Source organism: Colletotrichum destructivum, chromosome 4 (genome assembly GCF_034447905.1).
Source record: "Colletotrichum destructivum chromosome 4, complete sequence".
Lineage (NCBI taxonomy): Eukaryota > Fungi > Ascomycota > Sordariomycetes > Glomerellales > Glomerellaceae > Colletotrichum > Colletotrichum destructivum.
In genome coordinates, this window is record NC_085899.1 from 4,943,086 (window position 1) to 4,965,938 (window position 22,853).

Here is a 22,853-nt window from a genome sequence, read left to right on the forward strand (position 1 = left end):
CGGCATATTTAAGAAATCCCGACGGCTAATGCCCGACTAGCATATTCCATGCAGTAATCGCCAGGCTCTCAAGCTTACTGCCGTTCATCCATTCCGACGAGTGGATCACTCTTCCCCGCTCCCTTTACTTGACGACGGGTTGAGCGTGTGCTTGTGATATCAAAGCAAAGCCGCTCATGCTGATGACCGGCCGGAAGTGACACATGTTACAGTTCCCGGCCGGCAGCTTATCAAGCAGACCCGGGAACTGTCTGTTATTCTATCTGAGGAACGCTTTTCAGGAATTGCTCATCCATCGACTGATAGTCAACCGGTCCATTGGGGCCGCCGATGAAGCCGGATGCTGTCGTCGCATTCACCGGTACCCCGCCCACTTTCACTGCCCAGGCGCCGAGATAGGGATGATGCGTATCTGTGATGAAGTAATCTCTACGTGTGCTCAAGGTTACATTGTTTTGATAACTGAAAAGAATCCTGAATCCCCCAGGAATACATATATGCTTTTGAGCCAGGGGGTCATGGTCAAGACTCCTATCAGTCCAGAGGCCTCACTCCTTATCATTCCATATCCGTCACCACACCGCCGATCCACCTTGCACAAGCCAGCGTGAGCACCATGTCTTCACCACCAAGAAAGCACGTCGTCTTCGATATCGTAGGCACCTGCATGTCCTACGACGCCATCCATCGCGCCATCGAGACCCGTCTCGGTCCCAGGCTTGCAGAGTACAACGTCAAGCCCGCGCTGCTGGGCTTCGCGTGGGTTGAGGCGGCCGAGCGCGAGTACACCTACCTTAGCATCCAGGGCCGGTATAAGCGCTTCTACGACATCTTCCGCAGCCTCTTCTATCGCATGCTCTTCATGGCCGGCGTCCCGGAACCGCGTGAGCTCGCGACCGACGACGACGTCACCTTCATCATGGACCGCTTTCTCGAGCTCGAGGCCCGGCCCGGCATCAAGGAGTGCTTCGCGCTCCTGCGAGGAGCGGGATTCACAGTTTGGGCGTTCACGGCGGGCGACGCGAAGCGTGTGGGTGGCTACTTTGAGAGGAACGGCATCGAGATGCCCGCGGAGAACCTGCGGAGCTGCGACGCGGACGGGATCGGGAAGCCGGATCCCAGGGCCTATCAGCCCGTGCTGGAGAGCTTCAACGGCGAAGAGGCCTGGTTTGCCGCAGCGCACATGTGGGACGCGTCGGCGGCCAAAGGGTGCGGGTTCAGGAGCGCCTGGTGCTCTGTGTACGAGGGGGAGCCATGCACCGACTTGTTTGGTGAGATGGATGTGATGGCGACCGAGCTGCCGGAGATGGCACGGAAGATTATCGCCGCGTCGGAGGGCCAGGGAGCGTGATTGAGATGGTGGGGTTTGGCTTCGTTCTCGCACCTATATCAATCAATACTGGATGTCACTGCGAGTCTACAATTTGCTTATCACAAGGTGGTCGGGACCGGCAAAGTGCCGGTCCCGTGCTGAATCGTGTCCGGATGGGCCTCCGGTTTCGGACCCCCGCCGCATTTCCCGCCCCAACTTCCGAAGCGTGAGCAACTTCTATTTGGGCGTTGGTTGGAGGGACTCGGCTTAGGTTATCTTGGACATCAACACCACCCCCTCTCTTTCTCTAATCTCATGTTCAATGATACTTGACGCAAATTGATGGTGCGATCGGCGGTCGCGTTTACAAGACATCCCGTTTGTTTTCGATAATATCCAAGTGTACACAACAAAACCTCCTGATTATAAATCGTCACTGCTCGTGTCTGTCTCACCTAAGAACTTGCCGTTGTGTGGTGAAAGTCTAGTTCCCGGGGCAGTATCAAGGCTGCTGCCTACGGACATGGCTGCCTACGGACATGGCTGCAAAGAAGCCGACGGACTGATTGATGGCCGCTTCCTAGACCCATCACGTCCGTCTGGAACTCTTCGTGGGTCCTTGGCGATCAACGCACTACCCCGGGCTTCCCACTTTCAGCGACTTGGTCACCATTGGTGCTGGAATCGCAGGTGTCGCAACTGCGTATCTATGATGAGCACGATACGTCTAGAAAATGAAGAACGAGCCGTGGCTGATTCTTCTATGACCTATAAAGCGAGGGACCGAGCTTGTGTACCCGGGAGAGAGGTCACGTGATACATAAGCGTTGCCCTCGCCATCCACAATGGCTGACAAAGTGCTTGTGCTTTACGACGGTCTCAAATTCTGCGGAAAGTTAATGGTAGGCGGCACGGGGCGTGAGGCTTGTGCTTTGGCATAAAGCGGACTGTATGGTTCAACAACAATTGTTGGACGGGCTAGTGCAACTGCAGGGCGCAACGGCGTGCTTTGACGGGTACAATGCAGAGGTATTTCCGCGGCTTGGAAAAGAGCGGCGCCAAGACGGAGCGGGAGTAGACGGGCTACAGCTCCGACTTCATGACCCATGTGGGAGCAGTTCCCTAGAAGCCGGGACTTTTCTGTGTTCACCGGCTACGCCACGGCATGTATGCCGAGAAGTTTTCAATACATAGCAAGTATGTGGAGGTAACGATACGTGACGGGGTCTTTCTTGAGGCCACCGATCTATCGAGAATTGTGCGAACATTTCCGGCTCGTTCATGTCTCTGTGGGAAGCCTAGTCGAAGCCCAAGTTCTGAAATGTAGACTATGTATGACTGACTGTTCGTTCCCCTGTCTGTACATCGATCAAAAAACACAGAACAAACGTGCGAAATTTCCTCCGCAATGACGAGTCAAGCAACAACTCCAGATCCTGGGTTCAAGGATGCGTATCTCATGCAGGTTCTCGGCCCCGACCGGGATGTAGCCCGGCTTCCCCGCGTCTTGTGAAAAGGTGGAGTCTTTGTCCGATCGTCCCGACCGCGGCGCAGGTTTCGCCGAACTTCTGCCTTTGCTTCCCCTCTCTTGCTCTCACTCTCACTCTGTCTTTCACTCTCACTCGGGAAAAGGACAAGCGGCATTGGCATACACGTTAGGGAGGGGCCCTTCTCATCTCAGCCTATCTTAGCCCCTCTTACACGCTCATTCAACCGATTCCCTCACTTTATCCACCCGCATACCTTGCTCGCCCGCCCTGTACCCAAGGAACTGCAAGGGACTGAAAGATAAACCCCCCCGAGTGTGAGTGAGACACAGAGAGACTAGACCTTCCTTTCTGATCCACGGACTTGCACTTGAACACCGTCGGCAAAAGGGCAGCCTTCACAAAGGAGCCCTTCACTCGACCGGCCCGGGCCTTCGGCTGGCCTTGTTGATCGGCGCTGTCCGCCGCGCGTTATCAACAGCCTACATACGGGGTTGTTGTTGGGGGGTTTTTTTTTGGTGGTTATCGGCTATCACGACCTCCGAATCGTAGATGGATCCCGAGGACGGCCTGCGTCTGCAACGACACAAGCAGCGCCGCGTCGCCGATAAGGAGAGGAAGCGAGCTGTTCGAGCGTAGGATGAAACCCCTCCCCCCCCTCTCATTCCGCTTCTCCGTCTTCCTTGACCAGAAAACGGAACTGCCTTATGCTGACGCGACCAAGCTGCGACGGGTGTCGGAGACTCAAGGAGAAATGCGACGGAGGAGTCCCCTGCCGCCGGTGCACCCGCCTGCGCCGGCAGTGCGAGTTCCTCACGCCCACAACCAGAGATGAGCCCGGGTCCGAGACCACATCGAGGTAGCTACCTAAATCCATATGTTCTAGATAGACCTCCCATTGATCGCCGCCGACACATGGCTGACCAGGCCCCTTGCCGGATATCACAGACCCCGCCCCTCGCAACACGAGGATTCTCATTTAAGGCAGAGGATGGTTTACATGGAGCGGCTGCTGGCGCACTACACCGGCAAGAGCACGCTGGATGCCGAGACCTTGAAGACCTTGACCGAGTCCTTTGAAAAAGGACGTGCCGGCCCCAGGGTTCCCGGAGCCGGAGCTGAGGCGGACGTTTCCATGGAGCCCGAGGTCGGCGCCGATGCGGAAGTGCAATCACAGAGCTCCGACTCGTTCAAGGTAGATGAGATCACGGTCCAGCCTCTGGAGAACAACATCACACGTAAGCCAGTGTCCCTAAAGAGCCCGGCGTTAGAGACAACCTCGTTAATCCTGCCTGCCAGACTACTCGGGCGAGTTCTCCCACTGGAACTTCTCCATGCGAATAAAGCAGTGGATCGAGCAGTGTGTAAACGTATGTCTACTAGATACCCATTCCTCATATCCCTTCCATCTTTGAAGCCCCTTGTTGACCATCGTCCAGGACGCCCCGGATGGCCCCAAGACGCAGTTCAAGGAGTACTACCGTCCGGAAGAGCTGCAGTCGTCCTCCAATACGGTAGCTTCACTGTCGTCCCTGCCGCCGCGTTACGTCGCCGACTTCCTTGTCCACGCCTTCTTCAACCACGCCGAGACCAGCTACTTTTACGTCGAGCGCCATTGGCTTAACGACAAGCTAGACCTGGTGTACGACAACTCGACATCCCTGACGCGGCGGGATGTTGGCACCGTGTGCATGATCCTCATCATCTTCGCCATCGGGACCCAGTATGCCTACCTGGACTCTCGCGACGAGAGAGGCGGGCCTCCAAACGCGGCCGCCGTTGACACGAGCCCCTTCTCGGAGGATACGATTGGCATCATGTTCTACCAGCAGGCATGCCGACTGGTCCCCGACGTCATCACAATATCGTCCCTGGAAAGCGTCCAGGCATGTCTTCTGATAGGATTGTATACTCTGCCGCTTGACGCTTCGGGGCTGTCGTATGTCTACTTAAACCTCGCTGTCAAACTGGCGATCCAGAACGGCATGCATCGGAAGTACCCCGGAGACGGTATCGATCCCGTCATCCGTGAGACGAGAAATCGTGTGTGGTGGACGGCCTACACGACGGAGAAGTGAGCGAGATCCTCCTCCTCCTCCTCCTCCTCCCTCGAAATGTGAATATGTGTACTGACTCGTCTTGCTTTTCATAGACGCATTGGCATATTCCACGGCCGGCCAATATCCATCGCCGCCAGCGATGTCGATGCAGAGCTGCCGGTAGACCGACCAGACATCTGGCCCGGCCCTGCGCCGCCAAACACAGCTCACATGTTGGCAACACTTCGGCTCAACAACGCTTTGAGCCGGATCGCCCATCAAATGTCAGTCATCTCCCCGCGCATCCCCATAGCAAGTCTCTCCCTCTCAATGTCTATCCATCTTAACACTCCCTCTCGCCCCGCCCCTTAGATCATTGTTCAAGACGTACGAAAAGCAAGAGATACCCGAGGGCATGGCCAAGCTCGTGGAGATGAAGACCCAACTACACAACTGGTGGAACAGCCTCCCGGAACCGACCTTCTGCAAAGACCCTGCCACCGGTCCGGCCGTCTTCCGGCCCACCATGCACTTGAGGTTAGAATACTGCCTCGTCCGCATGTTCGCCGGGCGGCCCTTCATCTTCCCCCGCGACTCGGCGCGCAGCACCGCGAGCTCGTCCGGGTCGCCCGCCGACTCGGCCGTGCCGCCGCGTTCGAGCGGCTCGACGAGCAAGACGCACCCCCGCTCGGTCTTGGTAGCGGACTGCGTCGACGCGGCGCTGTGCGTGATCGAGACGTGCCGCCTGCTCCGCCACAGCGTCGGCCTCGCGCGGGCGTCGTACACTGAGTTCAGCTCCTGCCGCGCCGCCCTGCTCGTCATCATCACGCAGTGCCTGCAGAAGAAGACGGACCGCCTGCGCGACGCGCTGCGGGAGGGCATGGCGATGCTCCGGGAGATGTCGGCGGGCGGCGAGTCGGCCAAGTCCGAGATGTCGCTGATCGAGGCCTTTGAGCGCGCCATCTCGAGGCTCGACACGGCCGACGAGGCCGGGTCCGCCAAGGAGTCGGACTACGCCAGGTTCAAGAAGTGGGAGATGCTGTGGAAGACGGACACGCCGGCACAGGATGCGAGGAGCGAGAGGGGTCTCGACGCGGCGCTACCCATCCCGCCACACCCTGCGGGGCTGTGGCGGGGACACCACGGCCACGGCGGGCACGTCGCCCCCGGGGCGGGGCGGCAGGGCACGGCGTCGCTGCCACCGGCTATGCCGTTTTTCGGTCTTGATGGCAGCCTGTCCCCAATGCCGCCGGCTCTCGACCAGTTCATGTTCGAGAATGGGTACGTGCCGGGTTTTGAAGGCATGGCAGGGGGCGTCAACGGAAACTGGATGGGTCTCTGATGATTCGAGAGTGAAGAAGATGATAAAGACTTCAAAAAGAAAAATTGCGAGGACGAGGTCCGCAAGTTCCGTCGGAAGGACCCTGGCCAAACTGAGAATGGTTTCGTGTCCTTGTTGATCATTAGCCCATCTGCCTGAGAGGTGAAGCAATGTATGTATACGTCCTCGACGCTGTGAAATGCCCAGGCCGGCGGCTGGACATGGTTCGAGTTACTGCAGCTCTGCCAGCCTTGACTCAGCCGACACCTCTGGCCAACGTACGTTGGCACAGCGTGGATGGAACACATCACGGGCACACATTGGCAAACGCCTTTTCTGGGAAGCTGGAGTCTCTTTTTGGTAACAACCAGACTAACAAGCTACTGCTGCTAATCCAAATGTGCGAAGGGTGTTCGGTGGTCTGTTGCAACGCTACTCGGATATGAGAGCAGAAGACCACCTATCTGAAGCATCATGGCGGGCAGCGAAGAGGAAAAAGCAGGGGGAGGGGTCGGTCGAAGTCACAGCGAACATGGCATCGGTACAAGGTGAACGCTCTCCGAGCCCAGGTCCATTATCATGGTATTACCATTACAATTACAGCCGAACGGGGGCAACAGAGTACAAGAACTGGCCAGCGCAGGTCAGTGGGCACGATCACCCATTCGCACCTGTCAAAGGTGCCCCGCTCCGAATGGTGTAGTTGGTTCATCACGTTCGACTGTAATGGTAATCCAAGATAATCGAAAGGTCCCTAGTTCGATTCTGGGTTCGGAGATGTTATTTTTTGGCGCTCTTGTGTGGGAAGTCCTCTGATGTGTTCAGTTGTGGTGGGCATGACACTTGTACTTTTTTCTTCACGTCGTGTGCCTGTGCAACCTTAAGAAGAGACCGCCTTGGCTTCGTATCTTACCTAGTGTGGGAACTTCTCCCCTACTGCACCATCCGGACGGAACGTAAGGATGCTTGGCTGACTGTTGGCCGCCGAGTGGGTGAAGGAGAACGAATCTTTAGAGCGTTAGTCCTTCCCTGATCGTATTTCTTCTCTTCTTCTTTTGTTTTTGCTTTGGTAAAATTGCAAGATGGATCGATATAAGCTGGTCCAAGCTGTGTCTAGAAACCTAAAAGGCTATTGCAAGTTCTCTCATGTGGATGAGACCGGCAACATCAATCACCACGTCTAACTTACACCTTCTCACTCCACCGGGTCCCGACCACCCTGAGCCGCCATGTTTCTCTCGTACTCCTCGTCCGACTCCAGGTCGATCTCGACAGGGTGAGTGATCGGCAAGATGGGGATCCCCTTCTCCTCGAGCTTCTTCAGCCTGGCCGCCGTCTCGGGCCGTGACCGGTTCATGCTGTAGACCTTGATGCGGTGGGCCGAGGACGTGACGTGCAAGTCCCAGTTCCTGTAAAACAAAAAACGAAGAATCCTTCGTCAGCGTTCGGCTCTTTCTTTACATGGTTCCCATCTGGCATGGGCCAGGTGTGAAAGGGGAAGGGAGGTTGTAAACAACGGGATGAGCAGGATGAAGAGACTTACCAAGCAGAGCGCACATAGGTAGGCTGCGTGTTACACGCGTTGTCCCACGTCCGCACGCAAAACTCCAGCCACCCCTCGGCGTCGACGGGCAGCTCAATCTCCCACAGCCGCCATGCGTGAAAGTACTTGGTCGTCAACTTGTCGTACGGCACCTCGTACCACACCGACCCGCCGTCGCTGCTGACCTCGACCCGGACGGGCCAGTGCCCGCCGCCCGAGAAGGCCCAGCCGCGCAGCCGGACCTTACCGTCGTGCACGATCTGGTCCATGTCCCTCGGCGACATGATGGCCGACGACACGGGCATCTCCTGGATCGAGAAGCCGTTGCTGTACTTGACGTTCTGCTTCCCGATCTGCGGCGTGTAGTAGATGTACTCGCGCCGCTGCACTGGCGCTGCGCTCTCGTGCTCGATCGCCCGGATCTCCGTCAGCCACTTGGTGCTGCGCGCGCCAATGTAGCCGAACACGACGGTGCGCAGCGGGAACCCGTGGATCTTAGGCAGCGGCTCGCCGTTCATTTCCCATGCGAGGAGGACCTCGTTCAGCTTCACCTTGCGCCACGGCACGCTCACGATATAGTTGTGCACCTTGCCCTTCTTGAAGTACGTGTCGGCACCGTAGAATTCGAGATGGCCCGCGCCTTCTTTCAGGCCGCCGCAGTACTTGATCACCTTTTTCAGACTGACGCCCGTCCAGCGGGCCGTGCCAATGGCACCCTCGCCCCAGGGTGCGTTGATAAGCTCGTCGCCGTCGCCAGGATACTGCGCAATCTGCTCCAGGCGGCGGGTGCCGGAGCACTGGATCGAGACAACACTGCTCTGGTGCGGAAATTTGGTCTTGAGATCTTCCAGGGTGAAGGTCTGCGGGTTGTTGACGAGGCCCGAAATATCGAGCGTATACTTTTCCGCGTCGATCTCAGGGATGCCGCCGTGGTTGCGGACGAAGTGGTCTCTGTTGTTGGTGAGTTCCGTCTCGACGAGGCGGTCCTGCGCAGTAGTGGCTCAGTTGTTAGATTGTCTGTGTCTGTGAATCTGTTTTCAAAGGTGGTTGGAGATGTGCAACTCACACGCGGTGGTTCGCCGTTGTAGGGGAACTGAAGCACGTGAATCATGTCCTCCGCCTTCTCTTTCTTGACAATGTCCCAGCTGATTTCGGGCAGGTGACCCAAGCCCAGGGCATAGTGGTACTGCTTCCACCTTTCGCCCGTGAGAATGGGATTCGTGTCGGGAAGCGGCCCCAGTTGGAATTGAGGTGGCTACACAACTCTCATGTTAGCACAGGCAACATCTTGTCATGGAACAGGCATGTCCCCAGTCACTCACGTCCGGAAAGTCGTATTGGGCCATCAGCTTCTCGACCAACTTCTTCTTCTCGGGGTATTTCTCCCACTCGATATATCCCTTCCAGCCGTCCCTCTCTTCCTTGAATTCAGGGATCTCACCCTTCGCCCTGAAGGGGATAGCATTTGGCTCAGCGGGAGCCATGACGACTAATAGGAGAGGTTTCAAATCGTGCAGTATAGAAGCTAGATATGCTTTATGCGAGAATATTCAGCACGAGAACAGATGGGAGAGCGTTGCTAATATGGCAGAAGCATCCGCCCATCGCAACTTGGAGGCCCGACCCGGCATGCCATTCATCCTACCACCCCAGCGACCTGTCTCGCAAGACGCAGACCCAATCATGCCGAACTACCGCATGGCCGCCACTACTACAAAAGGAGACGTTGGGTTGGCAAAGGCACCAATGGGCAGTGTTCTCATGCCCATGCGATGCCGTCATGGACACATCAAGACTTGGGTTTGCTCCATATACCTTGGTGGAGCACGGCCTCTGTCGCACTAGGTAGGGTAGCAACTGGCGCTAACACCATGACGCCTGTGTCAGTCATCGCAGCCTCGGTCAAAAGTCGGTGATACTTGGCATCCGACCGACGCAGGGCGCTGACGAGAGAACGAACGATCAGTAAGCGGTCAGATATCTCGGCATTGACTGACATGACAACAAGGGCCATCTTCTCAAATTTTGGATATTAAATAATGTTGTATTCCGAATGAGCCGCAATGAGACCAAGAAGTAATCTAGATAATTTATGCTCGTCACAGTAAACGCCGTCAGCGTCCCATCGTAGCCGCCTGCCAAAAAAAAAAAAAAAAAAAAAAACAATGTGTGTGATGCAATGTCCTCCGTGTCGGGGCACCTAAAAGAACAACTGCCAAAACTCGCCAACTCAACACTTCTCCCAGCCCAATTGACTCAAAACATGCCAATGCGTGCTTTATCAATCTTCGCTGCTTGCTCTTCGGGTATCGTGCGCGGCCCCATCCGCCATCATCGTCACCATCCCTCTCTTGTGTAAAGTGTCTATCCTTGAAGAACAGCGCCATTCATACTGCGGCCAATGGTGTTGAAAGATGAGTATTGGCCGTCGGCTCCCATGACATCGAAGCGGCTGACGCTCATGGCGTCCTCGGTGTATCCAGAGAAGTAGTAGCCGACAACAACTACGAGGTAACTCAGCAACAGAATGCTGCCCTTGAAGTAGTTACTCTTCCCTTCGCCGTACATGTAGCTGAGCAGGAAGACACAGATTATCACCGTCACCATGTCCCATTGAGGGAACAGGAGCGCAAACGTGTGCGCGCTCACATCCTCGACGCCCTCGGTGGTGGCGTAAAATGCAGAGTACAGCACCAGAGCTGGGATCTGGAGCAAACAGACTTGCAGCGCGTAAGCAGAACCGATCTCCATGGAGAGTGCGATATTGCCGTTCATCGCAAACGAGATGGCGTTCTATACAGCCGTTGTCAGCCTATGTCTAAAGTGATTGCCACCGACCGAACGCGAACTTACCAAGAACTCAGTCGTGTTGGGAACCAGGGCGAAAAGAGTGATACCCAGGAACTTCTCGTCGATGGCGAAGCCCTCGAGAACGACATCAACGGTGTCGACCAAAATCTCAGCGATGATGGCGTAGAGCACGGTGGCTCCCATGAGGATAAAGGCACTCTTGCCACGGCTCCAATTCGGAGCGTCATGGCCACCGTGAGGCACTTGGGCAGTACTGGCAGCCGCGAGGTCCTCGTTCTCGGCCAATGTCGCGGTGCGCAGAGCTGGAGGGCGAGGAGTGGCTCCGGTTGAGCTGCCGGGCTGGGCCGAGATCCTGCGAGGCATCCGCTCCCGCGCTGCAATGGTGGCCGCGGTGGCCGCCATCTCTGCAACCTCGCGGACGAGAGCGTTGTTCTCTGCCTCTGAAAATCCCGGGATGTGGACGACAGAGCGTGTGGTGTCACTACCGCTCGACTTGGGGGGCACGACATGCGGGATGCTGACGCTGCCGTTGCCAGTACTCAGTCCCAGCCCAGCGACGGAGCCATGACGGGAAGTATCGTCGCCCTTGGTAGCAAGGCCCACCTGCTTCAGCGACTGGCCGAGAATGCGCTTGTAGAGATGAGAGTCGCGGACATCGACCGAAATCCCAGTGGTTTCGGCGAATGAGTGAGGGCCCGACTGTCTGGCATGGGCGTGTGCGTGTGCGTGCGCCTCCTCGTGTTTCTTCTCGTCGATCTCTGAGTTCCAGATGACAGCGGCGTGAGTTCGCAGGGTAAACCAAAGTCCCACAATGTAAGAAAGGAACAGCAACGTGGCGCAGAAATAGCAGAATGGGCGAACGGCTTCGAGGTAGAAGCGATCGTTCAGGGCCGGGGTCTGGGAAAAGAAGCATCGCTTGCAGTCGCGGCCGTCGCCGACAGGAGACACGCCGCCACCGATGCCGCCGCCGATGCCGCTGTGGTTGACGCAGTCCAGACAGTTAAGCTCGTGGGTGCCGTAGATTTGATAGAAGAGAGTAGGGCCGAAAGCCCCAAGGACGGCAAACAGCAGCATCGTCGAAGTGACGCCGGCGGACCTGGCGTTGAACCGCTGCGTCTTGCGCTTGATGGCGCCAAAGCACATCGAAAGACCGGGTAGGAAGAGTATGCCCGCGAAGATGCTTCCCACGATACTTCCCTCGACCAGCTGACCCTTGCCTTGGTTAAGGGCGACACAGTAGAGGAAGACTTCGACAATGGTTGAGAAGAACGCGTTGATGGCAGCGCCGACCCCCATGGATGATTGAGCCGAGATGGAAGCGACAGCTTGGCCGATGAAGTAGGCTAGCGGAACGATGGAGAACAGGCCGGCAATGAAGAGGAAGGCTGGCGAGGTGATGAAGAGATGCAGATGGAGGACGTTGTCGAGGATGAGCCAGTCGAAGATGACGAAGAAGACGACACCCATGAGGTTGATCAGAAACACGTTGGTGCCGTCAATGGTGTATTTCCAATACTTGATGCCAACCGCGCGGTAGGTGCACAGCAAAATGGACGAATGGGGCGTGTCAGCAGTGCGGGCGAGCACTATGTCGGACTCGAACGAGAGCGCCAAGGGGTGACGCCGCAGCTGGTCAAACAGCAGCATGGTGACCTTGCCCATGGGGATCGAGAAGACCAAGAACCAGCAGATCAGAGAGACCAGGATCAGCGAGGGCGAAAGCAGCAGGTAGAAGAACAGGAAGAAGACGACCCGTCCAATGTTCCACTGACCCCTTCCGAATAGCCGACGCTTGGTCTGCGGGGGAGTCTGGCTTCGCTCGCCGCGTCCAGAGCGACCCAAAAGGCTGTCCGTCTCGCTCGGTTCCGAGTCGATGCTCCTTCTCGAGCGGCCCACGATGGATCGGTTACGTTCAGAGCCCTCTGGGCCAAAGAAGAGCCGACCGTACTCCAGGTCACCACTCTGCCACTGTTCGTACTCGGAAATGCTTCGTCCCTCGTCTTGGTCCTCGTCCAGGTAGGCCTCGTCCTGCTCCAGACGAACATACTTGCCGAAGGGGTAGAACAGGTAGCCAGCCAGTCCCCAGAGGACCCTGCCATATTCCCTGCCGCTCGGGGTCGCGGCGAACAAGAAGCACACGAGTGCGCCGAGGGCTGAGAAAGCTGCCATCCACCAGCCAAACAACAAGGTCCAAAGGAGGTTGAAGAAGAGAAGCCAGCTGTGAACCCTGCCACCGGGAGAGGAATGAATGTCGCCTTCGGCATTCTTCTGCACCGAGCGGTCCTTCTTGTACAGCGCAGGCTTCCACAATCGTATACCGAACGGATGTGTCTGGTTGATGGCTTGCTGACGGTCCTTGAGGGTGAAGCTCTCTGCGTCGCTCACGTCGCCATCAGACTCAGCACCGATATCTTCGTCGTCGTCGTCATCGGGGCGTACCGAAGGGTCTCGTTCCAACTCGTCTGGTACGGTATCCTCGGCTCGGGGGGTTCTAGGGCCATCGTCCTCGTCTCCTTCGTCTTGGCCATCCTCGCTGCGGGAGGACTGCACGCGCGACAGAGTGGTTGCCAGCTGGGGTCTGCGGCGGGTACTGTATGCGGTGGTGGTGCGCTGGCCTTGATGACGCTCGGTGGCGTCTGCCTCAACCTCGTAGATGTCATCGTCGGCGGAAAAGACCTCACCGCGGTGTGGTGCGGATGGGTTCGTCGAAAGTCGACGGGGCATCGGTGGCTTTCGGGGTCTCGAGGCCTTAGAGCGTTCGGGACCCATCATGGGCGATCTGGCAGTTTGGGCAGGGCGAGAATGTGAACGATCGTGAGCTGAGGCTTCGCCCAGGTATTGCGAGCCGGAGCCTTGGGTATGTATAGAACCTGCAAGCACACGAAGGGGAGGGGTTGATGTCAGCCAGGGGATATTACTATTTTCTGTTGGGTCACTCGGCAACTCGGACGACCAAGACGTATCGAGTTTCTGGGCATGCAGCGGGTCGGTCGGTCGGGCGTACGTACCGTAGCCACCCTCTGGGCGCCTCCGCACCGTGTCGGTGGACTGGAAGGACTGGAAACTCTCGGACAGGCCTTCGTCGCGAGAAGCGACGTAAGAGTCAAACCTTGCGGCCTGGTGACGAGTATCAGTGGGCGATGCGGCGGTCGAGCTGTCGCGGGACTTGGACTGATGGGACGGTGTGCCCGGCCCTGTGGAGGGATCCATGGTGGGCGACGACGATAGGGCGACGATGGAGCGCGCAGCTTTTTGGGGACGATGGAGTCTTGGAGAAAGCTGGGTGGAGGAGGTTGGCAAGGTGCCGGAGATGTGGGTTGTTGGTTGTTAGTGCGGACGGGACGAGGCGGCAAACAGGGAAGAAGATGATGAAGACGTGGAGCAGTCAGTCAAATAGAACGCGACTGGCTTTTTCGACGATGCTTTTTTTCCCCCGGGGTCGGTGCTGTGTCGGAACGGCAAACCGGGTCCAGAAGAAAAAGAGAGGAACACGAAACAGGATGCCGTGCTGTCGTGCTGTTGTGGTGGATGAGATGTGGTGTGGCTCAAGGTGAGATTCGAGGATTCCTCGGAGAGCCCAAGTATTGTCTGTATCCGTATGGGTCGATGTCGAGGTCCAGGTCGAGAAGGAGTCGGTGTCGGTGTCGAGGCCCGGGCAGGTGTCCGCTGGCCAAGGTTTGTTGTCCAGGATCGGGGACGTGCAACGTGCTGAGAGGGAATGGGAAAGTTGCCAAGGAGGTGATCAAAGGGGAGGGCAAGAGAGAGATGGGGAGAGGGAGAAAGAGACGGTGCGGATGCGCAGGTGGACTGGACTGGTGAGGTATTGTATTGTATTGTATAATGTACAATCAAAACAGACACAAACGCACGACAGGATATGAAGATGATAGAGGGGTTAGGTAGGTAGGACGGAAGAAGGGGAAAAAAGAGAAGAATGGCGCAATGGTCAGACTGAGAGGTGTCTCGCCTTGTCCATTCCTATGCTGTCCGAATACTTCAATGTTGTTCTCCCAGTATCCGTAGCGTATCTATCTGTAATCAGAGGTGCTGCCGCCGGCCGGTCAATAAAAGTGATGATCCCATGTTCGTGTTGTGCGGTGCGGATACATTGTATAAGGCAGCAGGCTGGTAGGTGCTCAAGGTACCGATACATCTACGGCCCTACAAAGCAGGTATTTCTTTCCACCTAACAATCTTCAAGCTAGCTACCTAATACTGGAATGACTGGTGTTCTTCCCCAGTTTCGCAGCCTGAGTCAGGCGTTGCCTACTGTTGACCAAGCTGCATCGGCAAATGGCGGTCATGTGCATCCTTCATGCTGTTTGGATGGCCTCGGATGGTCATGGAAGATGCTATCTATCATGGAGGGCGAGCAGGTATGAAGTGAATGATGAATGGTGAGTGGTGTGGGTGGCGGTGGGTGGTGGTTGGTGGGCAGAAGGCGAGCAGGTGCCACAGCATGACTGATCCTCTCCACTTGGGGAAAGACAAACGAAAGAAGGGAAAGGAAGGGCCTCGTTGGGAAGGACCCACGTTTGGATGGATGATGGATATCCGAATTGCCTTGGATGTCGCTCAATATTGTGTGTCGCCGGTCGTTTGGTGTTTACTTCCTTCCCTGCTGCCTCACTTACCTTCGCCAGGTGGTTGACATCTTCCTAGGTAGGTACCTCCTAAGACATCTAGGCTGGGTACCTAGGGAGAGGAGGTACCCAGGTTGGCGGGCAATTTAGTGGAGGGACTAGCGGAGACTCGGTGCCGTCTCGACGTTTGTGCGGGTTGGGCTTCAGCGGTGGACGGCATGGTGGAGCAGTTCACGCCCAGAGCCCACTATCCGTACGGTCCCACGGACACGCTCACACGCTACAGCGGCGGTCAACAACATGGATCACCGTGTTGCCCTCAATCGGCCTAGCGCCAGCCTGCTTCAGAATTGCTGCAACCCTCATGAGCCGCTACAGGCGAACAGGCGATCAGCTTGTTGGGTTCTCTATCGTTGTCCACTCCGTCGCCCTTTCCCTGGATTATCGCGTCCCGTTGCCGCTCAGGTACTTACTTGCTTCTCTCGCCTCGTCTTGCTGATGATTCCATGTCAACAATGCCCCGCCTGTCCCAGTTGCCCGACATGTGCTCTGATCTCGTGCTGCGCTCCACTTTCCCAGCTCGGAGAGCAAAACGTCACTACGCATCCCACTGCGCCGCTTCGCAGCACGCAAGAGATACAGAGGGTCCCAGGCACACGGACCACCATAGCTGGACCTTCCCAGAATCATCGGAGATCGGAATATCCATTCTCCCGCTGACAGCTACCCAAGCTCCAAGCTCGACAATGACCAATCCGGTTTGGCAATCACGTGACTGGCCCATGCCTGCTAGACGCGTCGACCGTCGTTTGCCTGCGGCCGACGGACCGACTGACGGAGCCAGCCCTGTCACTCCGGAATCCGACTGCTAGCCTTCCACAACGACAAGCTTCCATCACGACCCTCCCAACCCCAGCAACGTCAACCATCAAACCACGACAACCCCCGCACTCGACGATTGATTGAATCCCCTCCGCGACTCACCGAATAGCCCTCCTCGAAAAACAGACAACCAAGCACACACAAACACACTTCTTCCCCGCCTGTTTCCGTACCCTCGGGGCATCCATCACGATGGCGCTCGATTCCTACTATCAGAACAAGATCGAGGCCATGAAGCTCGAGATCCTCAAGGGTCAAGCAGTCCTCCGCCGCCTCGAAGCCCAAAGAAACGACTACAACTCCCGCGTGAGGCTACTACGGGAAGAGCTGGGCCTCCTGCAGCAGCCTGGCTCTTACGTCGGCGAGGTCGTCAAGGTCATGAGCACGAAGAAGGTACTGGTCAAGGTGCATCCTGAAGGCAAATATGGTACGTCGCTCGCTCGCTCGCAACAGGTTTCCATAAACCATCCCGTTTCCTGATACTAACCCTTCTATCTGCGCAGTTGTCGACGTCTCCGACAACGTCGACATCACAAAGCTCACCGTCGGCAAGCGGGTAACCCTGCTGTCCGACAGCTACAAGCTCGAGAAGATGCTCCCCTCCTCCGTCGACCCCCTTGTCTCCCTCATGATGGTCGAGAAGGTGCCCGACAGCACGTATGATATGATTGGTGGTCTGGATCAGCAGATCAAGGAAATCAAGGAGGTCATCGAGCTGGGTCTCAAGCACCCCGAGCTCTTCGAGTCGCTCGGTATCGCACAACCAAAGGGCGTCCTGCTCTACGGCCCCCCTGGTACGGGAAAGACGCTTCTTGCCCGTGCCGTCGCCCACCACACCGACTGCAAGTTCATCAGGGTGTCCGGTTCCGAGCTGGTGCAGAAGTACATTGGTGAAGGTAGCCGCATGGTCCGCGAGCTCTTCGTCATGGCCCGCGAGCATGCCCCTTCCATCATCTTCATGGACGAGATCGACTCTATCGGCTCTTCCCGTGTCGAGGGCTCCTCGGGCGGTGACTCGGAGGTCCAGCGCACCATGCTCGAGCTCCTCAACCAGCTCGACGGCTTCGAGCCTACCAAGAACATCAAGGTCATCATGGCCACCAACCGTCTCGACATTCTCGACCCCGCCCTGCTGCGTCCCGGCCGTATCGACCGCAAAATCGAGTTCCCCCCACCCTCTGTCGAGGCCCGCGCCGACATTCTTCGCATCCACAGCCGCAAGATGAACCTGACGAGAGGTATCAACCTCACAAAGATTGCCGAGAAGATGAACGGCTGCTCCGGCGCCGAGCTCAAAGGTGTCTGCACAGAGGCCGGCATGTACGCCCTCCGCGAGCGCAGAGTCCATGTCACCCAGGAGGACTTTGAGCTCGCCACCGCAAAGATTCTCAACAAGCACGATGACAAGGAGGTGTCTCTCGGCAAGCTCTGGAAGTAAGAGCGCACCGGGAGACAAGGAGAGAAAAGGGAAAGAGTGCCAGATTGGCGCATGCAGTGGAAGAGTGCGAAAACGAAGCAACGACGGCGACATCTTTGCTGGACTGGCGGGAATTGGGCTGGTGGGCAGGGCGGTGGCGGTGGAAACAGCGTCCGCGCGATATTTGCGCGCGCAAGTGGCGCTTGTACGGCTAATTATGTACGACTACATAGACACGGAATCAGCCACGGTGACTTGCACAACTCTCATTTATCTCTCTTTCGCCTCACGATTATTCGTGTCATCATGCCAAAGTTGGTCGAGAAACTCGCACACCGACCGCCGTGGACGGGCCTGTTGACGATGCCTCGGTCCTTGGGTCATCGACGCCAAAAGAGAAAGAGAGAGAATGGGCTAGCCAAGAGAGAGTCTGCCAGTCAACGATTACACACCCATTGCCCTGACTTAGTCCTCTCTACCATCCCGTCCGTTCTCGAGTTTTTGCCTGTGCAAGTTGGAGGGGACATGTCATCCGGCGCGTTTCCGTGACACACGCAAACATACACACACCAACCCCCTATGAAACGATCGACCTGCTACTGCTACACTTACGATGGACGTCATCCACATCGTTGCAGTCCGGATAGGTCAGGTTGTAGGACTCAGGCTTGATAATCATCAGGCAGACGACGGCAAAGAGAAACAAGGCTGGTATCGTCTCCAGAAACCAGGTCATCAATCTAGTCAGGGTGCGTTGCGGCAAGCTTTTGAGCTGTACTACAAGTTGCGCGTGCGGTACATCATATAGGAAGGCCGCGTTGTCCTCAAGACTAATCATCGACAAAGTCACGAATTGGGTACCGAGATAGTCATGGTCAACGAGACACCCGCCGAAGCAGACATCTCATGCTTTCTTTGTCTTGTTCACCCATCGCCTCTAGTTGTACAATTCCAGGGATCGATCACAGCCGCATCCCAACATGCCGGTGCCATTGGGCACATGTTCGAGTAAACCCATGTATCGTGAATAAATGCAGCTCAAGATATCCCCAACGCCCAACATCATGCCCCATGACCCATGGCCCTGTACCCTGGGTCAGTGTATCTGGTGTTGCCTGTTGCCGTCGAAAAACAAAAATGCAGAATGCTTCCCATTACTCGCTGATGCTAGCATCCTTCCGCCGTTCATAAGGGTATCGCTTGACGATTCCACACGAGTCTCTCCGCTGTCCCAACCATTCCTGTCGATGGACGAATCGTAATTAGTTGTCCCCTCTGATCTGCAAGCTTCCACTTCGAGCTCTTCCGGCCTTGTTCAAGCTCGAATTCTTCTCATGCACTCGCCACACATACTCAACAATCGTCTCGTAGCACAAGACGTATTGGCGCAGGCTTTGTACCATACTCAGTCTTTGGTTCCGGAAATCCTCCACAGTTTTCTGGATGAGGTCCATAGTATCGCTGTCATCCGCCACCCATGCCGTATCCAATGGAGTCTTATCCGGTGAGTTCCGCCGCGCATCGGCACTCTGGCGACGGCTGCTGGGGTTGAAATCAAATGTCTTCTCACGAGGAGACGGTTCCTCGGATTGTCCGCTCATTTTGATGTCTCCATCCGAGTCCCGCTTCCTGACCGGCTTTGTGTTCGTCTTTGCGAGCCGCTGACGCTTAAGCATGTCGATAACAGTGTCTACTGTACAGAAGGTTCCGGTTCGGCCACATCCTGCTGAGCAGTGTACCAGCATCGGTCTTGCCCTCTGATCCATCTCCGGCTCATCATACCAAGCGACAGAGCCAGGCTCGGGAGATGTTCCAGAGGCAGTTACTGAGGAAGTGTCGACAGGCCTCGCCGACCGTTGCATGACATTGGCCATCTCCACCAAGGCCAACAGATGAGACGGCTGAGCAGGGGCGCCAAAATCTGGCCAGGATGGATAGTGCAGATGAGTTATCTCACGCATGGGGGCGAACGGGTGCGAAGCGTGAGACAGAGCAAACTTCCGGACGATGACATATGGCGTCTCTCCCTGTGCCGGCATGGGCGAGGCGGTGACATTCGAAGCCTCCAGAGTGGTTGTCGTGTTGGCACGGCGACGGCCAGCTTCAGCAGCGGCTGCCGCTGATGGCGCACTCGATCCCTGGTTGGTGCGATGCCTGTCGAAATCAAGCGACACTTTCTTCTCCGACAGCGGCTTCAGTTTGATGGAGCCAAAATCTCTGCCTTGCCAATACGGGTGGCACTTGAGCTGGCCACCTTCCGACTCGGCGGTCAGCATGACGACCACTCGAACGTCCTGTTCCCAGACAACGGACCAGAAATCCTGCACAAAATCAATATACTGCCGACAGAAAAAGAGGTGGAATTAGTGTTGGATGCTTACCTCAAAAGTTGCTGGGAGAGGGCCCTGGGTAGCAATATATCGCTTGTTGCTCCTCGATGCTTTTACGTGGCTAGCATTGACGTAGTCGCATGCGCCTTCGGACCGGCTTTGCAGTCTGACTCGGGCGTGCTCGAAAGGTAGAATGTCCTTGTACCGGTTCTTGCCACCCTTTTCGATGCCACAAAGCTGTGGGACGCTCTTGTCCTTCTCACCTCCGCCAAACATAGAGTATGCAGCCTTCATCCGTGACTGCTCAGCTCTTTCAATATTCAAAAACTTCTCCGATACCTGTTTGCCGTGGTCACTCGGCTTGGAAGCGTCTCGTAGCCATCGGGGCAATGTTGGCGACTCCAAGCCCGCGGGCCGAGCAACGTCCAGCTGACCGACGCCGTCGGCGAGGTCCATGTTTTGACGGATGTTGGAGAAGAAAGGGTTGGCGTTGTTCTGAGCCATGGGCAGCATCACGCCTCCAATAACGGGCGCGATTCCGGGCCGACTTTCATCATTGGCTGCCGCTGGGGAACTGCCGCTCGCCAAGGGACCGTACCCCTCATCCACGAGCTCGGGATACGCATCCGCAAAGGCGTTGAAGCCACCCCGCAGGATGTACATGCCGCCCGTGTACCCCTCATTTGTGAACTTCTTTACCATGTTCATACACGAAACAGCGTCACGCTTTTCTGCCGAATACGCATCATAGACGACAAGGTGCTTGGTCGACTTCCACTTCGAGAACCGCTCTTCCATGTCGGGACTTTGGAATGTCTTCTGCAGCTTCTCCAAGTTGAAAGTGGCTCGCTTCAGTAGCGTCGTTGGAATGCAAAGGTTAAGCGCGCCTTCGATCCGGGCTTGCGCGTACTGCTGAGAAACTCTCAGATCCAGAAGCAGCAGGTCGCCCGCGGAGTCATCAGTCTCGATCAAATCTCTCAGTTGCGATGGAGTTATCAAAGATGGGCCGCTTTCCATGGTCGGCGGCAGCGTCTCGGCTCGCGGATGGTTTGTTCTAGCATTGCTCGGCGTCGGGCCATCGACCTTGTTCTGCGAGATGGACAGCCTCGGATGGCGGTCCTCGACATTGGATAATGTTGTTCTACGATCGAAAGGCGAATCCGATTGCGTCGGTGACTCGAATCTTGGCAAGTTCAGGTTCAAAATGGCGGGTGGCTGTATCGAGGCTTGCGAGTTGCGCTTCGAATCTGACGAGACGTAGGCCGAGTCGTGAGAGCTCTGGTGATCAACCTCCATGCGGCTCATAGGTCGGTCTTTGTTCACTCTAGACATGGGTAATTCGGAGCCAGTGTCGCTGGCATGGGTGTTCCACCTCGGGGGGCGAGGACGAAGCGTCGTGGGGTTTGGGGGCGCTTGGGGGAAGTGAGAAGAGGAGAGGCTGAAGCCGATGCCACGATTCAGGTCGGCCTGGCGTTTGAAGGCCTCGTAATCGGGGTTGGCATCGATGGGGACCTGCTTGGGCAGCGCAGTGCCGAACGACTTGACGGACGAGGTCGGGGAGCTCCAGTTGTCTCGTGGCATGGCGGAGGAATCTCTGGGGTCGGCCGACTGTTCGACGACGAGGCCGAAGTAGTTTGGACTCGCAGCTCTCGACTCCGAATGTCTCGCAGGAGAAAGCTTCTGGGGAGGCATCGACTGGCCGACGGAATAAGGCATCCTGGGGGATGCGGCTGGTGTAGAGGGCTTCGGGCTCTTTGCCGCAGGGACTGCGAGTTTGGATTGCGAGTGCGAGTGGCTGTGGGAAGATCGCAGGCCCGGCGAGGGCCTGGGCGCTGAATGGGAAGTCTTCATGGTGTAGTGGACGGATGTAGCGCCGTCGTTGCTCCTCTTGTCGAGCATGGTTAGTGTAGGAGTGGGAAATACGGTGTCGATAGTGTTGGTGCTGTGGAAGAACAGCCGCGAATGGGTATGGATGTAGAACGGATACGCTGCAGGAGAATTGTTCCGACGGCGGCCAAGTGATCAGGCCTTGCACAGTTATAGCGCCATTGCGGTATGGCGTTCTGGCGGGATGGTTCAAGGCAAGGTAGGATAGGGTTCAAACAGATCAGAGGGAATGGGGAAGGGGGAGGGAGGGTGTGCGGAAGAGGCTCTTTGAAGGGGAAAAGGCAGGCAGTCGGTAGGGGGGGTGGTCTTTTAGAGGGAAAAGAAGGTTGCGGGGGGGGAGGTTCTGACGTGACGGCACAAGTGGCGATCTGAACCCGGTACGAGTGGCCTAAATAGTAGGGGAGGGGGTGTGTGTGTGTGTGTGTGTGTGTGTGTGTGTTGTTGCTGCTATTGCCGTTACCGCCGTTGCTGTTCTTCTTGGTGGACTGTGACTCTTTTAGGGGAGACGACTTAGAGAGAAGCAGAGAGAGAGAGAGAGAGCCCTGAGCAGAAGAGTGTCAGGGTAGACCCTTTCCGAGGACACACACAAACACATACACGGGCGCGCGCGAGCCAGGGATGGGGGCGCCCCGGTGATGATGATGAACTGGGCTGAGCTGGGCTGACTGGGGGCCGGGCAGGGTGCGGTGGCCACTGGCGGCGTTGGTGGTGGTGGTGGCACTGGGCGTCCTGAGATTCGAGTTGTCAAGTTCTGTACAGAGTACTCTGTATGGGAATCCAAAACGCCTCGGATTGAAAAGCGCAGGGCATACGGCGTAATTCAGTAGGGAGGGGTTTTGACGACCCAGAGTCAAAAGAAACGGGCAGACGGACATATGGGCAGTGGAGAAAATCGATGAACAAGAGACCGGCGAAAGGGAAATAAGGAGCATCACCTGGGCCTGTGGAGCTCCCGATATGGGAGGGGGGTGTGATGGGAAAGACAAGGCGAGCGAGCAGAGAGCAAACCAGGTCGTCACAGAGACAGGAAAAAGGGTACACGAAGGAAGGAGAAGAAGGGGGGTGGTTCACCCCTGGCGACATGGATCGCTGGGTGTGGGTGCAAGAATGGAACAAGTGTGGGATGTGCGTGTTGCGGGATGTCTTTCTCCAGCGTGCCTCCTCCTAGATCATGAGTCTTTGATTCGAACTTCTGGTGTGCGTTGGTTTGATTTGGTTTGATTTGATATTACTTGCACGAG

At 56.6% G+C, this 22,853-nt stretch overlaps 6 protein-coding genes across 6 annotated transcripts; 3 read left to right on the plus strand and 3 right to left on the minus strand.

Annotated features, from left to right (window-relative positions):
* Window positions 1-444: 444 nt before the first annotated feature.
* Window positions 445-1,351, plus strand: CDEST_07439 (Putative phosphoglycolate phosphatase-like, domain 2, HAD superfamily; the record flags this gene model as incomplete). Its single annotated transcript, XM_062923598.1, has 1 exon — window positions 445-1,351. The coding sequence occupies exon 1, from the start codon at window positions 617-619 to the stop codon at window positions 1,349-1,351; it is 735 nt and encodes a 244-aa protein (XP_062779649.1). The 5' UTR covers window positions 445-616.
* A 1,566-nt stretch (window positions 1,352-2,917) lies between these two features.
* On the plus strand, window positions 2,918-6,555 carry CDEST_07440 (uncharacterized protein). The gene is made up of 7 exons (XM_062923599.1): window positions 2,918-3,434; window positions 3,524-3,658; window positions 3,748-4,037; window positions 4,099-4,169; window positions 4,239-4,873; window positions 4,952-5,122; window positions 5,211-6,555. The coding sequence occupies exons 1-7, from the start codon at window positions 3,352-3,354 to the stop codon at window positions 6,178-6,180; spliced, it is 2,355 nt and encodes a 784-aa protein (XP_062779650.1). The 5' UTR covers window positions 2,918-3,351; the 3' UTR covers window positions 6,181-6,555.
* Window positions 6,556-7,227: 672 nt separating this feature from the next.
* Window positions 7,228-9,269, minus strand: CDEST_07441 (Putative oxidoreductase, molybdopterin-binding domain, eukaryotic molybdopterin oxidoreductase). Its single transcript, XM_062923600.1, has 4 exons — window positions 9,025-9,269; window positions 8,769-8,957; window positions 7,703-8,688; window positions 7,228-7,568 (listed from the first exon to the last, which is right to left on the minus strand). Exons 1-4 carry the CDS (start codon window positions 9,184-9,186, stop codon window positions 7,355-7,357), a joined length of 1,551 nt encoding a protein of 516 aa, XP_062779651.1. The 5' UTR covers window positions 9,187-9,269; the 3' UTR covers window positions 7,228-7,354.
* A 484-nt stretch (window positions 9,270-9,753) lies between these two features.
* CDEST_07442 (Putative calcium/proton exchanger, sodium/calcium exchanger membrane region) lies at window positions 9,754-14,930 on the minus strand. The gene is made up of 3 exons (XM_062923601.1): window positions 13,522-14,930; window positions 10,556-13,383; window positions 9,754-10,495 (listed from the first exon to the last, which is right to left on the minus strand). The coding sequence occupies exons 1-3, from the start codon at window positions 13,721-13,723 to the stop codon at window positions 10,067-10,069; spliced, it is 3,459 nt and encodes a 1,152-aa protein (XP_062779652.1). The 5' UTR covers window positions 13,724-14,930; the 3' UTR covers window positions 9,754-10,066.
* Window positions 14,931-15,969: 1,039 nt separating this feature from the next.
* Window positions 15,970-17,655, plus strand: CDEST_07443 (Putative AAA+ ATPase domain, ATPase, AAA-type, core, nucleic acid-binding protein). The gene is made up of 2 exons (XM_062923602.1): window positions 15,970-16,405; window positions 16,482-17,655. Exons 1-2 carry the CDS (start codon window positions 16,171-16,173, stop codon window positions 17,414-17,416), a joined length of 1,170 nt encoding a protein of 389 aa, XP_062779653.1. The 5' UTR covers window positions 15,970-16,170; the 3' UTR covers window positions 17,417-17,655.
* A 604-nt stretch (window positions 17,656-18,259) lies between these two features.
* CDEST_07444 (Putative tyrosine-specific protein phosphatase) lies at window positions 18,260-22,853 on the minus strand. Its single transcript, XM_062923603.1, has 2 exons — window positions 19,777-22,853; window positions 18,260-19,716 (listed from the first exon to the last, which is right to left on the minus strand). The coding sequence occupies exons 1-2, from the start codon at window positions 21,622-21,624 to the stop codon at window positions 18,658-18,660; spliced, it is 2,907 nt and encodes a 968-aa protein (XP_062779654.1). The 5' UTR covers window positions 21,625-22,853; the 3' UTR covers window positions 18,260-18,657.

What these genes read in the sequence shown, in the direction of transcription:
- CDEST_07440 (XM_062923599.1), top strand. Translation starts at nt 3,352, where the DNA reads ATGGATCCCGAGGACGGCCTGCGTCTGCAACGACACAAGCAGCGCCGC. An exon ending in TCTGGAGAACAACATCACAC is followed by an intron (nt 4,038 to 4,098) that starts GTAAGCCAGTGT and finishes CCTGCCTGCCAG; the next exon opens with ACTACTCGGGCGAGTTCTCC. An exon ending in AGCCGGATCGCCCATCAAAT is followed by an intron (nt 5,123 to 5,210) that starts GTCAGTCATCTC and finishes CCCGCCCCTTAG; the next exon opens with ATCATTGTTCAAGACGTACG.
- CDEST_07441 (XM_062923600.1), bottom strand. Translation starts at nt 9,186, where the DNA reads ATGGCTCCCGCTGAGCCAAATGCTATCCCCTTCAGGGCGAAGGGTGAG. An exon ending in ACAACGGCGAACCACCGCGT is followed by an intron (nt 8,689 to 8,768) that starts GTGAGTTGCACA and finishes ACTACTGCGCAG; the next exon opens with GACCGCCTCGTCGAGACGGA. An exon ending in ACCTATGTGCGCTCTGCTTG is followed by an intron (nt 7,569 to 7,702) that starts GTAAGTCTCTTC and finishes TTTGTTTTACAG; the next exon opens with GAACTGGGACTTGCACGTCA.
- CDEST_07442 (XM_062923601.1), bottom strand. Translation starts at nt 13,723, where the DNA reads ATGGATCCCTCCACAGGGCCGGGCACACCGTCCCATCAGTCCAAGTCC. An exon ending in GCGCCCAGAGGGTGGCTACG is followed by an intron (nt 13,384 to 13,521) that starts GTACGTACGCCC and finishes GTGTGCTTGCAG; the next exon opens with GTTCTATACATACCCAAGGC. An exon ending in CCAACACGACTGAGTTCTTG is followed by an intron (nt 10,496 to 10,555) that starts GTAAGTTCGCGT and finishes ACGGCTGTATAG; the next exon opens with AACGCCATCTCGTTTGCGAT.
- CDEST_07443 (XM_062923602.1), top strand. Translation starts at nt 16,171, where the DNA reads ATGGCGCTCGATTCCTACTATCAGAACAAGATCGAGGCCATGAAGCTC. An exon ending in GCATCCTGAAGGCAAATATG is followed by an intron (nt 16,406 to 16,481) that starts GTACGTCGCTCG and finishes CTATCTGCGCAG; the next exon opens with TTGTCGACGTCTCCGACAAC.
- CDEST_07444 (XM_062923603.1), bottom strand. Translation starts at nt 21,624, where the DNA reads ATGCTCGACAAGAGGAGCAACGACGGCGCTACATCCGTCCACTACACC. An exon ending in CTCTCCCAGCAACTTTTGAG is followed by an intron (nt 19,717 to 19,776) that starts GTAAGCATCCAA and finishes GATTTTGTGCAG; the next exon opens with GATTTCTGGTCCGTTGTCTG.